General features: G+C 40.4%; 1 protein-coding gene across 3 annotated transcripts in view; it reads left to right on the top strand.

Moving 5' to 3' along the window:
• Nucleotides 1-22,084, top strand: part of septin5a (septin 5a) — a 34,412-nt gene that overhangs the window by 9,230 nt on the left and 3,098 nt on the right. For 2 of the 3 annotated variants that reach the window (XM_048996765.1, XM_048996755.1), the window contains exons 2-10: nucleotides 14,887-14,977; nucleotides 15,399-15,485; nucleotides 17,323-17,446; nucleotides 17,741-17,875; nucleotides 19,829-19,946; nucleotides 20,252-20,353; nucleotides 20,532-20,628; nucleotides 21,231-21,366; nucleotides 21,571-21,673. In XM_048996765.1, coding sequence (XP_048852722.1) covers nucleotides 14,968-14,977; nucleotides 15,399-15,485; nucleotides 17,323-17,446; nucleotides 17,741-17,875; nucleotides 19,829-19,946; nucleotides 20,252-20,353; nucleotides 20,532-20,628; nucleotides 21,231-21,366; nucleotides 21,571-21,673 — 912 coding nt within the window. In that variant the 5' untranslated portion in view covers nucleotides 14,887-14,967. Of the gene's footprint in view, nucleotides 1-13,137; nucleotides 13,523-14,886; nucleotides 14,978-15,398; nucleotides 15,486-17,322; nucleotides 17,447-17,740; nucleotides 17,876-19,828; nucleotides 19,947-20,251; nucleotides 20,354-20,531; nucleotides 20,629-21,230; nucleotides 21,367-21,570; nucleotides 21,674-22,084 lie in introns of those variants that run through there. The other variant, XM_048996744.1, reaches the window with a different exon arrangement.

The following is a 22,084-nucleotide window of genomic DNA, read 5'->3' as shown; positions in this document are numbered from 1 at the left end:
AGCCATCAGACAAGAGAAAGTTACTTCTTTGCCAATTTTTCTGTTGTTTTCTGGGCAATGAATTGGTATACTGTAAGTGAAAGAGGCAAGAGTTAAAAATACTTTGATTTGCAAATACTGTTCTTGTATATTGTAGCTAAAACTGTGTATATACTATAAATAAGAATGTCCGTTTTTGTACAAAAAGAACATGTCAATGTAGTCATGCAATTGAGTGTTTTCGTAAAACGTGGATTATTGAAAAATGAAATGTTGCGTCCCATTTTCATTCAATATGGGACACGTTTTGTTATTATTTCCTCTACTTCATCTTTGATGGAGGTAGGGGCGTGGCCTCCCTTATATCCCATATATAGATATGAATGTATATGTGATATAAAGAAAACAGTAAAGCTTTATACTGTACTTATTAAAATAAAAGGAGAGTTATATTATGCATTATTACAAAGATTTCAGCAAATAAATTTACTATTTTACACCCCCTATTATTCGTCATTACAGCATGTGGCTTTGCAGTCATGGTCTAATAAATAACTTTAATTTTATTTATATATTTGATTAAAATTTGGTTAATAAATGACCAAAAGGTTAAATTTAAATACATGAAAGTTAATTTGAGACCTGGAAATAGTATATTAAAAGCACAATAAAAGTAAATTGTGTGCACATGTTACGAGTTTTGTAAGCTTGATATAGTATTTGATGAGCATGTTAAATAATAGCACGATTTAGTGTCAATACCTTTCTAGTAGCTCAACATATAGAGCACTGTGCTAACAAAGTAAAGCTTAGGGATTCACATCCCATGAACTGTACATAAATTGTACCTTTTCCTTCTACAGTAAACCTTCTTGGATAATAACAACAATTTTTTATAAATGAATCACATCCATCCATCCATCCATCCATCCATTTTCCAAACCGCATATCCTACTGGGTCGCGGGGGGTCCGGAGCCTATCCCGGAAGCAATGGGCACGAGGCTGGGAACAACTCAGGATGGCAGGGCACACTCACACACCATTCACTCACACATGCATTCCTACGGACAATTTAGCAACTCCAATTAGCCTCAGCATGTTTTTGGACTGTGGGGGGAAACCGGAGTACCCGGAGGAAACCCCACGACGACATGGGGAGAACATGCAAACTCCACACACAAGTGACCCAGGCGGAGATTCGAACCCGGGTCCCAGAGGTTGCACTGCACCACCATGCCGCCCCCTAAATGAATCACATGCACATCATATAAACTGAAACCTGAGTATATACCATTAGTGTGTCTGTTACAAACGTTACTGTTGTGTCAAAAAAAAATATGGTTACAATGCAAAAAATAAATAAAGTATAAATATTTAACAAAATAAAATTTATAAAATTATCAAGCATGGACAATAAAACATGCACGAAACAATACTACTTAATTGGTGGGGAGAGATACTTCAGATTGTCATTTAGGTGGGGTATGCAATAAATGAGTAAATATACCTACATATCACAACAAAGACTCACAGCATTCAAGTAAAACAACATTTATTAACTTTTGCATTTCCAGGTGATCCGTCCAGTGCTTCTAGAAATTGTACAAATTGGTGAGTGTAGGAGTATGGAGTAGATGAGCAGACCAAATGACAGGGCTGTCTGAGGAATACAATGCTGAAACAACAGAGCTAAATCTAGTTAATTATATATATTTATTTAAAAAAATTAATTTTCTTATTGAAGTCAGTGAAGGATTTACATTTACAGGATGTCTATATTCAGTGTCTGTGAGTTTGTAAGGATGCAGTGTGTTACAGTCTTTCTTCTGCCGGCGGAGTGCATTGTGGGCAGTAAACAGAGAAGGATGTTGCATCTAGAGCAGCATCCTGTGCCTGTTTGGTTTGCTCCATGTGCTTCCTTCATAGAAATACTTGAAAGCAAATGCTGGAAGCTTTGAGTTCAGTTCTGTCTTTGTGTGTCAGTGAGTTTTCAGTGTGTGATTGGGCTGGGATTTGTTTGGGGGGGGGTGTCTGTGTGTGTCAGTGTGTGGCTCTGAAATGAGGCTGTGTGCTTGAGTTTGGGTGGGGCTGGTGGGCTGAGACCATCAGCTTTTCCCAGCCCATCTCAGCGTGGCTCACTGTTGCTGTGCTGGTTTAGCAGCTGTCTAGTGAGGGAGGTGGGGGGCTGCCCAGTGTGAGTGCAGAGCTGGGAGGATCAGAAATCGGGGGAGGGTTAAGGCTCCGGCCTTTAGTTCTGATGTCACAGCAAGACATCTGCTCCATTCAAGAGGCATCAGTCTCCCATGGGGGTGGCAACAAAAAGAAAATGATCTAATACAGCACCCTCATCCCCCTCCTTTGAATATCCCCCAGAGCAGCTGGCCTGGGGTCCCACATTTCACATTCACTATTTCTCAGATCATTAGTCTTTTTTTCAAGCTCAAAACATCATGTTGCTGGAGTATAACCTGCTCTTTGTCATTCCACTTCTTTCAAACTGTATCTCTCGTCAGTTTTGAGGAAATTTGTTCATTTTACATAATAGACACATTATGCTTAACCTCCTGAAATACAGACATATCGTGTATTGTATTCTTGGTGAACACTCTGGGGAATTCAATTTCCATTTTCCATTGATTGGTTGAGCACCAGTACCAAAAGTTTCAGTACCCAGTATACCAAAACAGCTGGGGTACTTTTTTGGTTCATTGGTAGTTTGGGGTGGGACTTGCAAATGCTCTCTTTTGTCAACTAGCTATTCATTAATGAAATAATGACCATTAGGACCAGCTTCATTGGTCAGGTAGACCTGCACAACTATGCTGGTCAACCACCTACAACAGCACCTGACCAGCATTAAATGGAAATCATGCTGGTCTAAGCTGTTTTTTTCAACAGTGATTTGTGATATTTTTTTAACCCACTGCAGGGAGGTGTTGTTTTGGGACATGCTTTGAACTCTTTTTAGAACAGACAGCACCATCTAGTGGGGTCAGAAAAAAACAGCAAATGGTTCATGAAGCATCGTTTTGGCCATCATTAGAGTGCAGGTACAGCTTGGATACAGTATACTGTATAGGTAGGTAAATAGTGTCTATGATGTTAGCAAAGTGTCCCAGTCACCTAACATCCTATTAGACAGAACATAAGCTGGACGTTTATAGAATAAGATCTCTCAGCAGGAATCGGGCAGTGCGATATGATAATATATATTGGATGATGAAATAAAAACATCTGTCGTTTCATGGTGTAAAAAAATACACTGTTTATGGCAACATTTTTTCATTATTTGATGACAGTTTTGCAAGGTTACACATTGCGAGGTACTTGTATGGACCTTGTATGGTTTTTATTGGACATTATTATTTGTAAGCCACAGGAGACAATCCACAAACATGTACCATGATCCACAAATATCTAACTATCCAAAAATATGTATTTTTTTATTTGTGTAAAATCATATTCACAGTAACAGAGAGCATTTTTACACGCGAAACGTATTTTGCACATTTGTGGATCACGTTCTGTCTATTTGTGGGTTGCGTTACATTTGTGACTTCCCTCTTATTTATTTGTGGATTTTTGTCCAGTTGGTATGGAACCCCTAAGACGTCTGGGTGGGAAAATATTTTTTGAAATAGTTTTATGTTCACTCGCAATAGTTTTGCAATCCCACTTGCTCACTTGCTATTTGCTGTAACATGACAGACATGTCCTGCAAAGTGTGCTTTAAGCATTAAACTTTTAAATATTATGTGTTTTATAAGAATTTATTAATAATTGCACTGTGTCCATTCACCAGCAGTGACTTTAAGCAAAACAGCTTGGCTATTGAACGTGAAGTGAATTTAATATTTCACAAACATTGGAAGATACGGTGGACCCTCGAGTTACGACTGGCCTAACATACGAACAACCAAGATTTTAGTTTCGACTTACGAACAAAGTCTTCAGTTACGACCCGAATGCCACTCGAGGCCAAAACTTGTATCTGTTGGTACAGTTATAAACAAAGATACGAGATGCCCCGAGATTCGGCATTCGTAAGCGTCAGTCTGAGCCCAGATACATGATTGTGGATGTAATTTCGGTCAGTGCAGTGCTTTATATAATTCATTTAACTAATTAGTATCAAAATGGCCCCAAAAAAGCTGGAAAAGAAGCTAAGGAATGAAGAAAAGGTAAAGAAAGCAATCACAATCAAAAATAAGAAGGAAATTGTGCAGAAATATCAATGGTGTTTGTGTGACAGATCTCGCTAATATGTATATCATGTCGAAATCCACCATCTCGTCAATCTCGACTCCAAACAATATCCACCTTCTATTTAATCCTCCCCCTCCTCCCTTCCTGCAAGCCAAAGATGTCAACTTGAATGTTGAGTACTGTCACGATCGCTGGTTAAAGCGAGGTAGCGCACAGACTGACAGGCGGGCAAGAAGCAGGCAGGCAAGCGAAATACGAGGCAGGCAGGCAGAAGACGGGGAAACTAGGGGTTTATTATGGGGACCAGGTACGGGAAACATCCACTGACGCTAACAAACATCAATGACGGACAAAGAACTAAGGCAAGACATGGACTGAAATAGGCAAGACAACAGGGTACAGCTGGGTACAATCAGGGAAGCACACTTGGATAATCAGGGGTCATGGCACACACAAGGATCGTACAAGCCGGGCATGACAAGTACAGTATGAAATTGTTGTTTCTGGTAGGCTAGGCACATTTATTTTTTATTTTTTAAGTTTTTATTGGAAGGGTATTATATACATACGTCCGGCATTGTAAGATCACATATATTCACCCATAAACTCTTCCATTTATAATAGACAATTTACCAATAATAAAGAATAAAGAGAACATAAAAAACTCCATATTTGCATTTTAAGAAACAGATGTGTTTCAAATTTGACGCAGAACGAAATTTGTGTATATATATATATATATACACATATATATATATATATACACACACACACACACACACATATATACACACATATATATATTTCAAAAGCCTATAACACAAAATATCCAAATTCAGTTGACTGTGTGAACCCATTTTGCCCAATATTTACAAAATCTCTCCTTCTGTAATCTTAAAGAAAATGTAATATTTTCCATAACAAAAATGTGATGTGTTAAATTAAGAAAATCTTTAAAGGTTGGTGAAACAGTTTGCAACCACTTTCTTGTAATGGTTTTTTTACTTGCTGTGAAAATAATTTTAAACATGTATTTATCCCTCTTTTCAGTAATATTCCTTGGACTATTTCCCAAATAAAGAGCATCAAATCTATAAGGCACTTCAAGTGTTAGTATCCACTCAAGAGCTTTATGAATTTCTTGCCAAAAGTATTGGATAACTTTGTAATTCAGTAAAATACAGTATGTATGGTAGTGGTTAGCATTTAGTTCACCACATTGTCTCCAACTCATGGAACCACGTATAAAATGTTTTTTCTGGGATGGAGTTATGAAGATCCTCAATAGGTTCCTCCAACAAAACTCTTTCCAGTTATTAGATAGAGTTGATTCCTATTGAGTAAGACAAATGTTTTCCCATATAGCCTCAGATATATGTAGATTACTCTCCTGTTCCCATTTTTCTTTAATATACTGTGTGGACTCTATTTTACCTAAAGGCATTATAGAATTTTGACACAATTTTTGCACAGTTGTGCGAATCATAAGCTGAGCAGAATGGTCCTAAAATACTGTTTGTATAACCTTCTATTGTATCAGTCCCATTTATTTCTTGATAAAAAATTATGTCGCATTTGTAAATATCTATAAAAGTCTCTTTGTTGTAATCTATATCTTTCTTTTAATGTTTGTAAATCTCTTAGTTCGCCATTGATCATAATTGCCCAGTATGCAGAAATCCCTTTTTCAGCCCATAACTTAAATCTAATGTCTAAAATATTGGGAATAAACTTTGTGTCAAAGGAGCATCATTTCAAAGTCTTTACGGGACTACTTAAATTATATTTATTAACAACCCCATCCCATATCTTTAGAGGCCAATCCATGGGTTATCTATAAGTCTAATCTCTTGTCGGCTATCATTGCTTGGATTGGAACATCCCTTGACAATGAGGATTCAATCTCTTTCCAGCTTGCTGAGCAATTTTCATTGCACCAACATGCAAGTGCACTCAGCTGGGGTGCTGCATAGTAATCTTGCAGGCAAGGGAGAGCCACTCCCTTGTTTTTCCCCAGTTGAAGTGTTTTATACTGTATCCTCAGTTTTTTATGTATCTAGAGATAATCTATCTAGAGATAATTTTGTCCCATTCTGAAAATTGCTTTTCAGGGATTTCTATCAGTAGTTTCTGGAAAGGATAAAGGAGTCTAGGTAATATATTCATTTTTACTGATGCTATTCTTGATTCCAGACCTAAGAAAGGATCTAAATTCCATCTAGCAATATCTGTTTTAATCTTGGTATTCATAACTTCATAATTTGCAGTTCAGAGTTTTGAGTATCTAAGTCTTTGAGTAGAGATACTCCTAAATATTTCTTAGAATTTGCCTGCTGGTGTAATTTATAGTGTTTGATAACGTCATGTGGAAGATTGTAATTATATAAGAGGATTTGTGTTTTCCATATATTCATTTTATAACCGGAAAAAAAACAAACATTTGTAATGATGCCATCAATGTGGGGAATGAAACAGAGGGATTACTAAGATAAGTCAACACATCGTCTGCAAAGAGTGAGATCTTATTTTCAGTATTTCCTATCTTTATTCCTTTTATGTAAGTATTCTGCTTGATCCATTGACTTAATGGTTCAATGAACAAAGCAAAGAATGAGGGTGAGAGTGGACACCCTTGTCTAGTTCCTCTTTCAAGAATAAAAGTATTTGACAAATTACCATTTACTTTAATTCTAGCTGAGGGTTTGTCATATATGCTTTTCATGATTTTTATGAAGTCTTTATGGAATCTAAATGATTCCAAAACCTTGAATAAGTAATGCTAACTTACAGAGTCAAACACCTTTTCAGCATTCAGGCCCAATATAATTGCCTCTATATCATGTTTACATATGTGTCTCATAACATGGAGAGTATGGTGTATATTGTCCTGTGTTTGCCTTTCTTTAATAAACCCTGTTTGGCCATATGAAATCAGATTTGGTAATATAGTCTCCATCCTCCTTGCCATTATGTATGTGTATAATTTATAATTAACATTAAAAACTGATATTGGTCTATATGAGGCACAATTACATTTGTCCTTCCCCTCCTTAGGAATTACTGAAATAATTGCTTCCTGCCAAGTAGGTGGTATTTGCCCATTCTCCATTACCCAATTGAAGGTTTTACGTATAGTAGGTATGAGTTGCTCCTTAAATATTTTGTACCATTCAGAGGTAAAGCCGCCGGCACCTTAAGTCTATAAATCGCAAAACGTATTTCCTCTTCTGTTATATAACTTATGTTGTCATGGAGAGGAGACCAATGTAAAATTATATCTCTTAATGTAAATGGTGAACTGAAGGTGATTCCATTAGCTTTCAGAACTTTCTTTGCCTCCATATACTTTTTTCATTCTCTTACTGGGTCCGGTGTGTAATCGTGATCAATGTTGATTCTCTTCCCTTGCAGGTAAGCCCTCTTTTCGCCCATGTAATCTTCAAAATTTTTTCCTTTGTCTTGTAGTTCATGAACTTAACTATCATTGATCTTGGTCTTTGGCTATCAGTAGGTTTGGATACCAAGGCTCGGTGTGCTCGTTCTATTTGGAGGTCAATAGAAGAGTCGAGTTCAAGCTGTGACTTTGATAGCTTCTCCAGGAATATCGGCATTGTATCGTTTTCAGAGCCTTCAGGAATCCAAAAGATTCTGATATTTTGTTGCCTGGAGCGATTTTCTTGGTTGTTAATTCTGCCGCTAAGTCACTCCTGTGCTGTATTAACTCTATAACGATGGTCTCCATTTTCTGAATCTGCGTTTCTGCCTCTTGAATGCGTCCCTTTGTTTCTAACAGTCTCTTGTTTGACTATTTATTTTAGCCTTTATGTCGTTCAGTTGTCTCTGGTTATCTTTTCTAAATTCTCTACATTCGCTCAAAATATTTTTGAGGGTAGCTTTCTGTTTGTGAATGGAGTTCGCTTCTTTGGCAGTCATGTTAGCTTCTAGCAAGCTAGCCATGGTGGTTTCCTCTTCTGTTTCATTATAATCAGGTAGACATGTACTTTTCTTTTGTTTTCCTCATTTTTCTATCGTCCTCAATTACCTGGTTTAAATTCTGAAATGGTAACACTTATTTAGATGATTTTGGGGCTTTATTTGAAGTCTTGTCGGGTGAGCAAATCTTTTACGCTGATATTCGCTGGTCTGCCCTAACGGGAAGTCCGGCTAGGCACATTTTATAACTTTTTGGTGAGTACACTAGGAAAATTATTGTTTTTTCTGGTAAATTACACACATTATCCAACCCTTTTTTTATTTTGAAATGGTTAGGTAAGGAGTGCTTTGGGAGATTCGGAATGGATTATGGGTATTTCCATTATTTTTTATGGGAAAAAGAGTCTTGACTTACGACCAACTTGAGTTACGAGCAGTCCTTGAGAATGAGTTGAGTAAGTAAAGGGTCCACTGTATTACAGCTGGAAAACTGCATATAAAACTAACTTTACTGCGGTGTTTGAGTTAAGGTTTAAACTTGAACCCGCTCCTGGAAAATTTCAGTATAGATCTACATATCTCCACATACATCATCAAGCGAGAATACCAGAGAGGCATACCCGAAAGTGGGTTTAAACCCTAACTATGATACTGCAGTAAAATTAGCTTTATATTCATATGTTTTCCAGCTGTAACATTTTTCAACAGAAGCAAGCAACACCCCTTAATTTTCCATATTTCTTTATAGGCAAATTTTTTTTAATATTTCAATGTTTGTGTGTGCATTTTACCTTCAATAGCCTAGTTGTCTTGTTTACAATCACTGACGGTGAATGGACACAGTGCATTGTCCCCTTTAGTTTAATGCTTAAAACACTTTTACCTGCACAGATAGATGCCCAAACCACCTCAACTGGCTCCTTTTGATGAGGAGGAGCAGCGGCTCTACTTTGAGTTCCACCCAAATGTCCGAGCTCCTCACCCTATCTCTGAGGCTATGCCCAGACACCCTACGGAGGAAACTCATTTCTACCGCTTATGTCTCATTCTTCCAGTCAGTAACCAGAGCTTATGACCATAGGTGAGGGTAGGAACATAGATCAACTGGTAAACTGAAAGCTTTGCTTTCCAGCTCAACTCTCTATTCACTACGACAGAACGGTACAGCATCCACATTACTGCTGATGCAGCACTAATCCACCTGTTGATCTCCCGCTTCCCTCACTCGTGAACAAGATCCCGAGATACTTAAACTCCTCCACTTGGGGCAGCAACTCATCCCCCACCACAAGAGAGTAATTCACCCTTTTTTCAGTCAAGAATGATGGCCTCAGACTGGGACATGATGATCTACATCCCGAATGCCTAACACTCAGCTGCAAACTGCCCCAGTGCATGCTGCAGGTCGCCGGCTGAGGGCGCAAACAGGACCACGTCATCTACAAAAAGCAAAGACACGATCCTGAGGCCTCAGAGCCGGACCCCCTCCACCTCCTGGCTACACCTAGAAATTCTGTGCATAAAAATTATGAACAGAATCGGGGAGCCCTAACGGAGTCCAACACCCACCGGGAAGAGTTTGACTTACTGTTGGCAATGCAAACCAAGCTCTCACTCCATTTGTACAGGGATTTGATGTCCCGCAACAACAGACCCTGTACCCCATACTCCTGCAACACCTCCCACAGCAGCCCCTGAGGGACACAATCTTTTACAAATCCACAAAGCACATGTAGACTGGTTGGGCATACTCCCATGAACCCTACAGTACAGTACAGTGAAGGTGAAGAGCTGGTACAGTGTTCCATGGCCAGTACAGATCCACTTTGTTCCTTCTGGATCCGAGGTTCAACCAACGGACGGACCCTCTTCTCCAGTACCCCATCATAGACCTTATCAAAGAGGCTGAGGAGTGTGATCCCCCTGTAGTTGGGACACATCCTCTGGTTTCCGTTCTTAAATATTGGGACCATCACCCCAGTCTGCCAATCCAAAAGCACTTTCCCCAACTTCCATGCAATGTTGAAGAGGCGTGTCAGCCAAGACAGCACAACAACATCAAAAGCTTCCAACCCCGGAGCCTTATAACTGAAGAGTTTTTTTTTTTTTCTCCTTCATTGACCTAAGCCCTAGAGATGGGCAAGTTCTCCTCTAATTCTTCCCTCTCTACTTCCTCCAAGGAAGGCGCATCAATAGGATTCAGGAGATCCTCGAAATACTCCTTCCACCACCTGACTATATCCCCTGTTGGGGTCAACAGTTTTTCATCTCCGCTGTAAATAACATGGGTAAAGCCCGGCTCCCCCCCCCCCACCAAGTCTCCTGACTCATCCCACACCCCAGATTTACCTTCAGTAACTCACGGACAGAGACCTCTGCCAGACGCAGAGTCTACCAGGTCCATCCAGCATCTTCCCCCGCTTTTGGATACAACTCACTATCAGGTGTTGATCAGCTTAGCTCCTCTTCCACGCAGATCCAATGACACAATTAAAAAATCAATTCAATTTTATTTATATAGCGCTTTTAACAACAGTCATTGTCACAAAGCAATGACTGCATTGATCATTGAACTGCAGCCCTGGGTCCTCTGGTACCAAGTACACTTATGAACACCCTTATGTTCGAACATAGTGTTCATTATGGGCAAACTGTGGTTAGCACAGAAGTTCAATAACTGATCAGCACTCAGATTCTGATCGGTCAGCCCATTCCTTCCAGTCACACCCTTCCAGGTTTCACTGTCATTACCCATGTAAGTCGCCCAGCAGAACAATGGAGTCCCAAGAAGGGGCACTTTCCAGCACCCCCTCCAAGGTCTCCAAGAAGGCCAGGTACTCTGAACTAGTGTTTGGTGTGTACACACAGACTCCTTTCCCACCAGATTGGTTAAGTTCCTTGTGTTGACAGTCAGTTTTGGGCAATTGACGGTTGGTCCATCAAGGCCCCAGCTTTTGACTGCCACCCAATCTACACTGCACCCGACTCCCACAGCTTCCCCTGCAGGTGGTAGGCCCACAGGGGTAGAACCCATGTTACCCCTTCAGGCTATGTTACCCCTTTGGGCTACGCATATGACCTCCCGCCCCAGGCCTGGCTCCAGGGCAAGGCCCGGCCTCCCCAGTCCAAGTGGGATAACATCTTCCTTGATTTTCATCGTCATAGGGGTAGTCTGGCCACTGACCTAGGACCAATTTGCCTTGGAAGACCCTACCAGAGGCAATTGCCCCCGACAATATAGCTCCTAGGATCATAGGGGCACACAAACTCCTCTATCACAATAAGGTGCCAATTCATGGAGAGGTTAACATCTGTGCTAAGGCAGGAATTTGGGTTCTGCAACATGCCACATTGTCAACAGAGGGCAGCAGCAGCCACACTTGCAAGTTTTGACACTGGAGCCAATGATGCCGCATTTCTTTCTCATGTAATTCAATTCACAACTCGCTGAAATCATATTGTAGAAACATGAAACAAACGTTGACTAAATGTATGGGTGCCAAACAGTACAGGTGCCAAACTAGAAATTATTACATTTTGAGACAAATCACACCAATATTGAAGCAACGGCACTTAGTGAAAGCAAAAAGAAGGATGAGATGATTAGAGGCTTATCATTGTGAACAGGATCATTCTACGTATTTGTTATTATTACTTTATTTACTCTATTTCATATTTGATTTCTAGTTCTTATTACCATTTCACAAAACATTTTATGCATGAAAATATACATCTGAAAATGTACATCTCAAATCAACATCATTTTGGAAACTTTTAGATATAAGTTAACATTTAACATTTATATTTAACATTTATATTTAACATTTATATTTAACATTTAAGTTTTACATTTAACATTTATATATAAGTTAACATTTAAGATTTATATTTAAGATTTATATTTACATTTAAGTTTTACATTTAACATTTATATTTAACATACCATTTATATTTACATATGATAAACAATTTTGAACATAATCTACACCGCAAAAAAATCTGATGATGATCCACAACATCATTCACTTCTAGCTATATGTCAGAAAATTGCACTAGTCTTTGTCTTAGTGTAGCGCTAAAACCCTGGGTTCCTTTAAATCAGAGCTAGATAAGATTTTAACAACTCTGAGCTATTAGTTAGGTTCTCCCCAAACGAGCTTGATGGGTCGAATGACCTCCTCTCATTTGTAAATTTCTTATGTTCTATTGTTGTGACCCCGCTATGGTGGTGTGGTGCATTGTGGAAACAGCTTGCTGAAGTAGCATTTGTGAAGAACATCCAGAGTTTTTAGCATTATGGATTGGAGTCACTGGAACTGCCATATCCATATTGCAGTGTCCCTGACTTCCCACACTGGGATACTGTCAGTTTGTAGTCTCTCTCTCCCTTTCCAGAACTAGGACATTACATTTGTTTGCTGCTCACCACAGGATTTGAACCGGCACAGAGTCCTAACCCCTGGAAACGCAGACCGTCTCTTATTCTGAGTTACATACTTGTCTGGGAAATTGAGCTGGGCTGTTAATGAGGTTCTGTGTGTCATAAGACAATATCGTTCTCCTCATCCCTTCATTAGCCTTTTTATCCATCTTATAATGCAATTACAGCAGGCATGTGGTGACCAATGAACCAGAAATACCCAGAAGAGGAATACAATGTAAATTTCACAAGATGCTGTTGACAGCCTTCCTGTTCATTGGTTTCCTCCTTTCATTCTTCAATCAGTGCAGAGAAATTTGTTGGTATTGCACGTATCTGTGAACCTGAAGCATCAACCCTTGACTTTGCTTAGACCATCTATATTATTATAGATTTTAAATCTTTGTTATATTGGTCAATATTGACATTGATGCTGAACATGTACATTTCTCACACTGTTCACTGAATTTTGCAGCTTTTCCTCACATTTTTCTTAATATTCAGACCACATGAGTTAATGTATAGTTTTCCTGCAAAAGTAGCAGGTTGAATGAATGAATGTGGCATTTATCCGCCTTGGCCACACCCACTTCTTGTCTTACTCTTTTTGTCCCTCTATACTTTTTCCATCCCCCTTTTCCCTTGTCTTACTCTTGCCGCCTCCCTTGAAGCTCCACCCTGACCTGGTCAGGGCAGGCTACAGGAAACAGTTGTGATGTATGAGTCCTAGGCTCCTGCAGAACATGCCAGAACACGAGGCAACAGCAGCCCTTAAGGGAGAGAGGTAGAGAGAGAGTAGGAGGGGGAGGTGGTTTCCGTTTCATTCCTCTAGTAAATCTATTCTTGGCAGCACCATTGCTCCTCCTGTTGCGGAGCTTCTGCCTCTCTGTCTGTGTGCTCCGTCTGAGATGGATGCCATCATGCTGCAGGAGAAACTCGCGGAGCGTCTGCTGTCCCCCAGAGTGAGGACAACAAGGCTGAAGGTATAGTGATGGTGCCTGGCCAAGGAGTATAGCTAGCTATGGGGAAAGGGGCAGAGCAGGCAGCTGGGTGGCAGATGTTCTGAGAGGAATGGGGGTAGGTTTAGAGCAGGTTAAAGCAATGGTGGCTTTAAAACCAGAATGACGAATTTCCTATATGAAATTTTATTGGAGCTGACAGGAGTAATGATGGTGGTTTCTTTGAACATATTACAGAAAGGAAGAAAAATCTAGGCAGGGTTCAACAGGTTAAGGGTCTGCTACTCTACAAGGGAAGTTTGGAGATTAGGAAGGGAAGAGATCCTGTTTACTACTCTGGCGCTATTGTCATGTGTACTGTGCTAGTGTAACCCTCTGTATAGAGGATGTGGTGTTGGGTTAGAGGGGGCTTTTGGGTACTGTCAGAGCCCCCCAGTGGGTGCCTGGATAGTTTTGCTGTGCCCTGTTGTTATGGATGTCCATCCATGAGTGGGGCATTATGAGAATGCTTATGCAGCACAGATAAACAGCCCTCAGGGGAAATGCCCTGAGAGAGGTGCCATTCCTCTCATCACAGGTCACCATGATGCACATGGCTGTTTGATTTGTAAGATCTTTCTGTTTTACATGCTAAACAGAACTGAAGACAGAAAGGCCATGGATTAGCCACATTCTGTGAGAGGCGGCACACTGAATACTCCCACTGTATATCCAGTATAACTAACTCCAACTGTTCCCAGTTACAAAAACAGAAATGTCTGTCCAAGTTTTTTTTTTTTACTCTTTCCGTACTTTACAGTTGGTGTTTGTGAAATATTTGGGGTTCTTGGGAGGCAAGTGACAGTTATGACAACCTCAGCAGGGATTTGGAAGCTCTTGGTGAGTTTCTGCATGGCGAGTGAGGAAGATTGGTGAAAGAGCCATTCAGGCCTGCTCAATGGAGCCCTTGTGTTCCATTCCCAGCCAGCCCGGGATGGGAGCTCAGAAGCATGCTAGCATTTGTGTTCTTCCCCCTAGTATGGGCCCTCGAGACCCAGAGATGTTCATTTGACAGACCCAAAGACTTTTCCCTCACTCATGAAAACAGTTGGAAATCACTCTCCCATTGGACTCACTTAACAGTCATGGTGTCATTTGCAATAATGTGCCTTGTTAAAGGCCTATTAAACTTTTTTTACCCTTTACCCTTTTTTACCCTTTCTCAGGACTTTTGTAATGTGTTCATTGAATCATACGTGACCTTTCTGAGCTGTTTGCAACTTGTCCTTGTTGTTTCAGGCATTGTCTTTCAAACACATTTTTTATGACTCGTCATGCCAGTGTGTCCTGTTTGTGTTTGTTTAGCAAGTCCTCAGCCGATCTTTATCTCTGTCCTACTTTACCTCAAGGACAAGCAGTATGTGGGATTCGCCACCCTCCCCAACCAAGTACACAGGAAGTCTGTGAAGAAGGGCTTTGACTTCACTCTCATGGTGGCAGGTAAGGCAGGGCCAGGCTTTGTCACAAGTCAAGCTGTGTCACAGGCAGCCTTCACATGGTACACTGGCCTGTGTAGTAGTGGGCATCCTCTCCGTAAGTCTCAATTCTCAAAGGTTTTCTTGTCATTGAGTTACAACAAGATTATATTAGTGATTCCCAAAGCCGATATTATCAAAAAACACGAAACAAAAAATATTGACAAGAGGTAAAGAATATATACAAAAGAGGTCAACTGTATAGAAAACTAAACAGTAAATCAAGATAGTCAAGAACTTATGAAGGTTGTTGTATGTTATTATATTCTCACTTTATATTTCTCATCTTATGATGACTGTTATTTGTGCCTGTCATGTACAGTTATGGCGGCAGCTATAGGGCTCTGATGGTAAATACGGGGCGTAACAGTCTACCTGTGTTTCAGGGGAGTCTGGATTAGGGAAGTCCACTCTGGTGAATAGCCTGTTCCTCACTGACCTGTACAAAGACCGCAAGCTTTTGAATGCTGAGGGTAGGTATTCTGCAAGCAATGCTCTACATACTCTGTGTACCACTGAGCTTATTATAAAGTATATCTGAGTTTATTATATATTTTCACTGTATGGACAAAAGTATTAGGACATACCCCTTAATTATTGAATTCAGGTGTTTCGTTTAGACCCATTGCCACAGGTATATAAAATCAAGCACCTAGCCATGCAAGCAGATTTACATTTGTGAAAGAGTGGGTCATTTTGAAGAGTTCAGTGAATTGAAATGTGGTACTGTCGTAGGATGCCACCTTTGTAATAAGTAGGTCCGTGAAATTTCTTCCCTGCTAGGTATTCCATTGTGAATTGTAAGTGATATTCTTTCAAAGTGGAAGCATTTAGGGAGAACATAAACTCAGCCGCAAAGTGACAGACCACGTAAAAGTAACAGAGCAGGGTCGGTGACTTGTGAGGCGCATAATGCGTTAAAGTCGCCAACGCTCTGCTGACTCAATAACTGCAGACTTCCAGGCTTCCTCTGGAATTAACCCCAGCACAAATACTCAGGGACGGATTATGGGTTGTGTGGGCCCCTGGGCAAAACGTTCGCGAGGGCCCGGCCCCCCCCCCCACCACCACAACCACCACAATTCAAGGGTCCTTGGCAGCCAAACTCCCTCCCTATAGGGTCAGGGGCCCTTGTAGTCAGAGGATCAAAGAATGTAGGCCCTCTAAAATAGACAAACGAAAATACATTGTTGATAAGCGTTGCAAATTGTTTTGGGCTAGGGGCCCCACGGGCCCCCTGCACCCCAAGGGCCCCTGGGCAGCGGCCCCGCTGGCCCGGTCCGTAATCCGTCCCTGCAAATACTGTGCCCCGGAAGCTTCATGGGATGGGCTTCCATGGCTGAGCAGCTGCATGCAAGCCTCGTTTTACCAAGCGCAATGCCAAGCGTTAGATGACGTAGTGTAAAGCACGCCGCCTCTTCTGGAGCAGTGGAAACGTGTTCCTTGAAATGACAAATCAGGTTTCTCTGTCAGACAGTCTGATAAACAAGTCTGGGTTTGGCAGATTCCAGAAGAACAGTACCTGCCTGACTGCTTTATGCTTGCTGTGAAGTTTGGTGGAGGAGGGATAATGATATGAGGTTGTTTTCAGAGGTTAGGCTAGGTACCCTTAGTTCCAGTGAAGGGAAGTGTTAATGCTTCCACATACCAAGACTTTTTGCAGAATTCAATTAAATTTAATTTTTATGGCACTTTTAACAACAGTCATTATTACTTTACATATAACTGGCCCGAACCCCCGAAGCCTGAGGTGACAGTGCCAAGGAAAAGCTCCCTCTAGCAGGAAGAAACCTTGAGAGGAACCAAGATTCTCCTCTGGGCGACTGAGGTGCATGAAAACACAATTCTATGCAGTTTGGAGAAGGCCCTTTTCTGTTCCAGCATGACTGTGCTCCAGTGCACAAAGCAAGGTCCATAAAGAAATGGTTGAGTTAGTTTGGTGTGGAAGAACTTGACTGGCCATCACAGAGCCCTGACCTCAACCCTACCAAACATCTTTGCGATGAAATAGAAGAGAGATTGTGAGCCAGGCCTTCATATCCAACATCAATGAATGGGAAATAATTCCCACAAACATACTCCAAAATCTTGTGGAAAGCTTTCCCAGGGTAATGGCCAGGTGTTCCAATACTTTTGTCCATATAGTGTACATCCTTGCAAATATCCTTGCTGAGGAAGATTTTCATACAACTGCATGTTGTTTTATAATGCATTTCAACAAAGAATAAATCAATATGTGGATAAGCTAAATAGTGTCTCGTGTCGTAAAATTCCTAGCAGAAGTGCTAATTTTTGTCTCCTGACCTCTAGAGCGTATCAGTCAGACGGTGGAGATCATCAAGCACACAGTGGATATTGAGGAGAAGGGAGTAAAGCTGAAACTGACCATTGTAGACACTCCCGGATTTGGAGACGCTGTTAACAACAATAAGTGGTAAGCAGTACGGTTTCAGTTTTCAGTATTAACACTGTTAGAAGACATGCTACAATGACACTGTGGTATCAGAGCTCCCATAACCGGAGTGATCCTCTAAATAAAACAGGAGTACAGTATAAGTGAAATGAACATCAGGCCACCCGGAATAAACAGCTTTTTTGCACATTTTTAACAGACCTTTGTGGAACATAAGAAATTTACAAATGAACTCCCATACAAATTCGGCCCATCAGGCTCATTTGGGGAACTTATGTAATGCAACGTTGGTTTCTGTGTGTCTGCGTTTCCCAGCTGGAAGCCAATCACAGACTACATTGATCAGCAATTCGAGCAGTATTTCCGAGACGAGAGCGGCCTCAACAGGAAGAACATTCTGGATAACCGAGTGCACTGCTGCCTATACTTCATCGCACCATTCGGTCACGGGTTCGTCAGCCTTTCTACGCCTGGTCCAATCTGTCAGTCACCAGATTTAGTCATTTATGCAGTTTATTGGTATTTTAATTGCATAGCAATATGCATTTTTGTTTATTTTATAATCACACCTTGCCTTACTCAGTATTCTATTTAGGGCTTGAGACAAATACAATGTATTTACTAATATAAGATGAGAGTAGGCGTGTCCAGTGCCTCAGCTGAATGGATCGCAGAGCAATGGGTGTGTTTATACCGAGCGACTTCATTTCTTGACAATGCCAGCGAGTTTTATCTTGCCCGTCGTTCTGTGACAAACAAATTAGAGCATGACACCTTCAGCTGCACATTACAAATTGCAGCTCTTAAAAACTAAACTGGTACTCACATACTTAATGTGATTTCAAAGAACTGGATTTGTTAAAAGCAAAAACCCAGGAGCATCACCCTAAATAAACAAATTTTAGCAACAAAATTGCTTCCTGTATGAAAATATACACTACCAGTCAAAAGTTTCTGCACACCACAGGTTATTAACACTTTTCCATTTATTTAATAAACTGCAGATTTATTATTTCTTATTCTTGTTAAGTAGAGTGAACAACTATAAATGAAAATATAAGTCAAATAAAACAAGTTTCCTTTATAACGTGGAAAGAGAATATAACAGTGCATGTCTGACATTGTATTAGCTGGTTGTGTGGTGATGGCGTAGTCAAATTCTAGGCTGTCCTTTAAATGCACTAGTTACCTGTTTCATCCCATGAAACAGAGCAGCTTTTAATGTCCTTCATAGAAAGAATGCCTTGAATTTTCTCCTCTGTTATAACCGCTAGAGGAGGTTACTTTGATGAATCAAAGATATGTCTTTTTCTTGCTAATAAAGGTCAGAGTCAGAGAGTCAGAGTCAGAGAGTTTTATTGTCAATTCCTTTACATGTACTAGCCATAGAAAGATATCGAGATTACGTTTCCCACTGTCCCTTGCATACATTAGACAAACAATACAGGACGGGACGAACTATAAAGTGCACAGAACAACAACATAACAACAACGTAACCTGTGTTATACCAAATTCTAACGCTATTTCTAGCTAAAGGCACCTAAATGGTGAAGATACTGTAAATTTATTTGTTAGCAAAGAATACTGAGTACATTCTTAGTAAATGCTCAGTGAGTAACAACATGCAAATGTAGAAAATGTGTGCAAAAACTTTTGCCTGGTAGTGTAATGCAATAGTCCCCTGTGATGTGTTCCAAAACCCACCACGGATATATAATGAGATTTTTGTGTACTTAAATATGGTAACATGTAATTGATAAATCATGTGCAGTAAGACATTTGCAACATTAAATACAGTATTAGGTATATTGTACATTATTATACAGCACTGTACAGTACTGTACTCTCTCTTGAATGAAAGGGATTCTGATGTTTTAGTTTAATTCTCAAGAGATAATAGAGCAAAGAAACATTTATACAATGGACAAAGGAACAATGAAAAAAACGTTACACATTTTACCTTTTTATTTTGGACCGTGGTAAACTGCAACCATTAAAACCATGGATATGGGAGACCTACTGTACAGCACCTAAACAGCCACCTTGATCCTGTGACCTAAACGGCCACCTTGATCCTGTTTTAGTTCACTGTGTGGAAGATGGATGGATGGATAGATAAATGGCATTCAGTATATTCTGAAATATATACCGTAGATAGACAGAAACACACTCTTACCCAAAGTTATTTGTACTTTCTCCGTGATGCATTTTAATCTTTTATTGGTGCTACCATTTTACAACTAATACTTTAACATTTTGCATAACCCTGAATATACAAAACTAATCTACTGACAGAATGGATAAAATTTGCATCCATGAATGTTTTTAACGGTCTGTGCCACGAGACCACTTGGTCAACATGGACATTGATGAATAATGTGCCTTTGACACCTGTCAAGCAGCTTAAGGCCTGTGGATGTGGAGTTCATGAAGGCTCTTCATGAGAAGGTGAACGTGGTGCCTCTCATTGCCAAGGCAGACTGTCTGACGCCAAATGAGATCAAGAAGCTGAAGGACAGGGTGAGATGGCAGCTGTTTGCATCTGTCTGTCTCACTCTGGCGGCCTACCTGCCTGCATCCTTCAGCGTCCTCCTGTGGTTCCCTTCCTCTGTATTTATGTTCATCTCACTGCGTAATCCTGACTGCCTCAATGTGAAGCTTTACTGTACAGATTTCTTTCATGTCATTTCACAGTGTGTGGATAATTCTCATTCTGATGCATGTTTTTTCTAGAGTGCATTGTCCCAGTACCTGACATTGTTTCAGTGTGTTCCACTGCATACATGTCAGATGCTTTACGTCTGGCTTAATCCTTTCGATTCCAGATACGGGAAGAGATTGACAAATTTGGGATCAAAGTGTACCAGTTTCCAGACTGTGATTCAGATGAGGACGATGAGTTTAAGCAGCAAGACAAAGAACTAAAAGTCAGTGAAAATTATAATTATTATCTTGCAAAGCAATAAAATACTGTCATTGGTATCCTAGGCTGTTGGATAGTTAACAGAACTGTCTTTCTGCTGCTGAAGGCTGACACTGCATAAATCAGAGAATTCAGCTCTGAGGATCTGTGGCGTATTTTACATGTTTCTCACTCACTCTCAGGAGAGCACCCCCTTTGCTGTGATTGGGAGCAATACGGTAGTGGAGGCCAGAGGTCAGCGGGTGCGAGGGAGACTGTACCCCTGGGGCATTGTGGAAGGTGGGTACTGTTCTCTTGTAATATGTCAGGGAGACTTTGCCTTTGGGACTTTGCTTGATTTTGCATTCGTTTCTTCAATCACAGAATAACACATCCTGGAGGGACTGATTATCAGTTTGGCTAGCAGATGTTTGAACAGAGTGCTTGGTGCTGAATTCAGTCAAACCATGTTTCTATTCTTTGTTTCAAACACTGGAGTCTGACTTTGTTCTGGCTCATATTCAGCTTGTTTATACCAAAATCATTCTCTGCAGTAGTTTATTACAGCTGTTGTCCATATGGTAGCAGTATGTGTATTTTTGTATGATGAGAAACTGGAATTTATGTCCGGCACTAGTAGCATATTTATCTTGTGCTTGTCTTTCTCAATTGTGCTATAATGTTGTGTTCAGAGGTGGACATTTCTGGTCTAGAAAGTAAAAATCCAAACCAGGATTTTGTTTCAACCAACCAGTTGAGTATAAAGAGTTATAGTCACAGAGTACTCAGCTTTATCATAGATGAATTCCATTGAAGTCTTGAGTTATTTATATCTATAGCAGATTGGGCAGGGATGAGATTCTCAGTTTCCTTCGACCACTTCATCCCTTTTGCTTCCACAGTGGAAAACCAATCGCATTGTGACTTTGTGAAGCTGCGAAACATGCTGATCCGAACACACATGCATGACCTAAAGGATGTGACATGTGACGTGCACTATGAAAACTACAGAGCCCAGTGCATACAGCAGATGACCAGGTAGGACAGAGCTGGACACCTCCTCACCTGTGCAAATGGCGTCTCACTCAGTTCTCATGTATAAGTGTATACTTAGCCATGGCTGTGAGCATCAGTACTAATTGTGAATTAAATAAAATGTTTTGCATGTGTATGTTTGCAGTTTTAGGTGTGTGTGGGTGGATTTTGACCGGGGTGACTCACTGCACGTCTTGTCTCTTGCAGTAAATTGGCCCAGGATAATCGCATGGACAGCCCAATACCCATCCTGCCCCTGCCCACCCCAGATGTGGAGACGGAGAAGCTGATTAAGATGAAGGATGAGGAGGTGAGTTCCTGTTGGTTTGGTGTGAAACATCTCTGAATTTCTCTGAACACAAAATTATATCATATTAGACTCAACTTCATTGTCATGAGACAAAGAATTATGACAACGAAATGTAGTTTAGTATCTAATTTAAAAACTGCAAAACAGTGCAAAAGTATTAGAAACGGCTGTATAACAAATTCATGTGTGATAATTAATAAAATATAACTGTGAATCTGCATCTATAAAGTGGTGTGGTATAAATATGTAAATACAGCATCTATGATAGCAGTAAAAAAGAAAGTACAGAGAGTGCGTATATGTGTGAGCATATAATACACAATATTGCCAAAAGTATTGGGACACCTGCCTTTAAACACCCATGAACTTTAATGACATCCCATTCTTAACACGTAGGCTTTAATATGGAGT

Source organism: Brienomyrus brachyistius, chromosome 2 (assembly GCF_023856365.1).
Source record: "Brienomyrus brachyistius isolate T26 chromosome 2, BBRACH_0.4, whole genome shotgun sequence".
Lineage (NCBI taxonomy): Eukaryota > Metazoa > Chordata > Actinopteri > Osteoglossiformes > Mormyridae > Brienomyrus > Brienomyrus brachyistius.
Note: the sequence above shows the minus strand (reverse complement) of the source record. Positions and strands in the feature narration are given on the sequence as shown.